Genomic DNA, 1,635 nt, shown 5'->3' with positions numbered 1-1,635 from the left:
ATCCTCATAAATCTAAAATGTGCTCATCATGAATTACAACCCCAATTCTAAAAAAGGATGCTGTGTAAAATCTACATAAAAACAGAATGCAATAATTTGCAAATATTATAAACTCATATTTTATTCACAATAGAAAATAGAAAACATATCAAAATTTTTAAAATGAGAAAATGTACCATTTTAAGAAAAAGATAAGGTCATTTTGAAATTGATGGCAGCAACACGTCCATTTGTCCTTGGACAGGGCAACAAAAAGCTGGCACAGTAAGTGGTACTAACAATGAAGAGCTGGAAGAACATTTTGCATCTAATTAGGTTAATTGGCAACAGGTCAGTAATATAATTTGGTATAAAAAGAGCATCTTAGAGAGTCAGTGTCTCAGAAGTAAAGATGGGCAGAGGTTCACTAGTCTGTGAAAAGCTGCATCTAAAAATTGTCAAACAATTTCAGAATAATGTTCCTCAAAGTAAAATTGAAAAACGTAAATCATCATCTAATTCTACAGTACATAATATCATGAAAATATTCAGAGAATCTGGAGAAAATTCTGTGTGGAAGTGTAAGAGACTCACCGGGTCTGGCTCCAGCGCAGCATTGCGGGGCCGCGCACGGCCGGAGCATCAGCAAGCTCCGCCCCTTCGCGCACGGCGGCCGCAAACGTCCGCGGCTCTCCGATGTTCCACGGGGACGAGCGCCGCCAGGATGACAGCTGGCTCCTCCCCTCCACAGATGGCAAGGGGTGATTTAAGGGAAGAGGCAATGGATGTTCGGCGTCCGACCCTTGTGAGCGGTGCACGCCGAACATCGCTTAGGAGGACCTCTCTGAACTAGCCTGAACCTAGGCAGCCGAAGGACTACAGGGACACCGCCAGCCTGCAGCCTGAGAGGGCTAAAAGGACGCCAGAACCGCAAGTAGCCTATATTTCAGCAGGAACATGCTAAACTACACATTGCATCTATTGCAACAGCAGGCCTTCGTAGTAGAAGAGTCGGGGGCTTAACTGGCCTGCCTTTCACCAATTGAAAATATTTGGTGCATCTTGAAACGAAAAATATGACAAAGAAGACCCAGGACTGTTGAGCAGTTAGAATCCAGTATCAGGCAAGAAAAGGACAACATTCCTCTCCCAAAACTCCAGCAACTGGTCTCTTCAGTTCCCAGACATTTACAGAGTGTTGTTAAAAGAAGAGGGGATGCTACACCGTGGTACTTTATTTTTTTTCTTAATATGGTACTTTTCTCAGCTTAAACATTTGATATGTTTTCTATTTTCTATTGGGAATAAAATATGGATTTATGAGATTTGCAAATCATTGCATTCTGTTTTTATGTAGATTTTACACAGCGTCCCAACGTTTTTGGAATTGGGGTTGTAGAATGTATAATAAAAATGTCCAACCTTCTTGTGCCGTAAGCATGTGGTGTGCTGTTAACAGGTCGAATGCTTCAAAGCAGTAAACATCAAACTTCAAGGCCTCTTTGTAGCTGTAAGTTGCTAGTGTTCTGTTATCCAAGGCATCATAGATCTTCCCACGCAACAAGCAAATTGAGCTCTTAATCTGCAAGAAAAAAACAAAAACCAGAAAACGTGTGAAAATCTCAGAAAAAACCCCCCAGCTATGTCAGCCATGTG

General features: G+C 41.7%; 1 protein-coding gene across 4 annotated transcripts in view; it reads right to left on the bottom strand.

The window, feature by feature from the left end:
* CDC16 (cell division cycle 16) overlaps positions 1 to 1,635 on the bottom strand; it is a 35,598-nt gene that overhangs the window by 18,921 nt on the left and 15,042 nt on the right. For all 4 annotated transcript variants that reach the window (XM_018562997.1, XM_018562990.1, XM_018563003.1 and 1 more), the window contains exon 6: positions 1,402 to 1,561. In XM_018562997.1, the coding sequence (XP_018418499.1) occupies positions 1,402 to 1,561 (160 nt within the window). The remainder of the gene's footprint in view (positions 1 to 1,401; positions 1,562 to 1,635) is intronic.

The sequence above is a fragment of the Nanorana parkeri genome, unplaced genomic scaffold, assembly GCF_000935625.1.
Source record: "Nanorana parkeri isolate BGI_ZX_2015 unplaced genomic scaffold, ASM93562v1 scaffold21, whole genome shotgun sequence".
Lineage (NCBI taxonomy): Eukaryota > Metazoa > Chordata > Amphibia > Anura > Dicroglossidae > Nanorana > Nanorana parkeri.
This window is presented reverse-complemented; position numbering and strand designations above follow the sequence as displayed.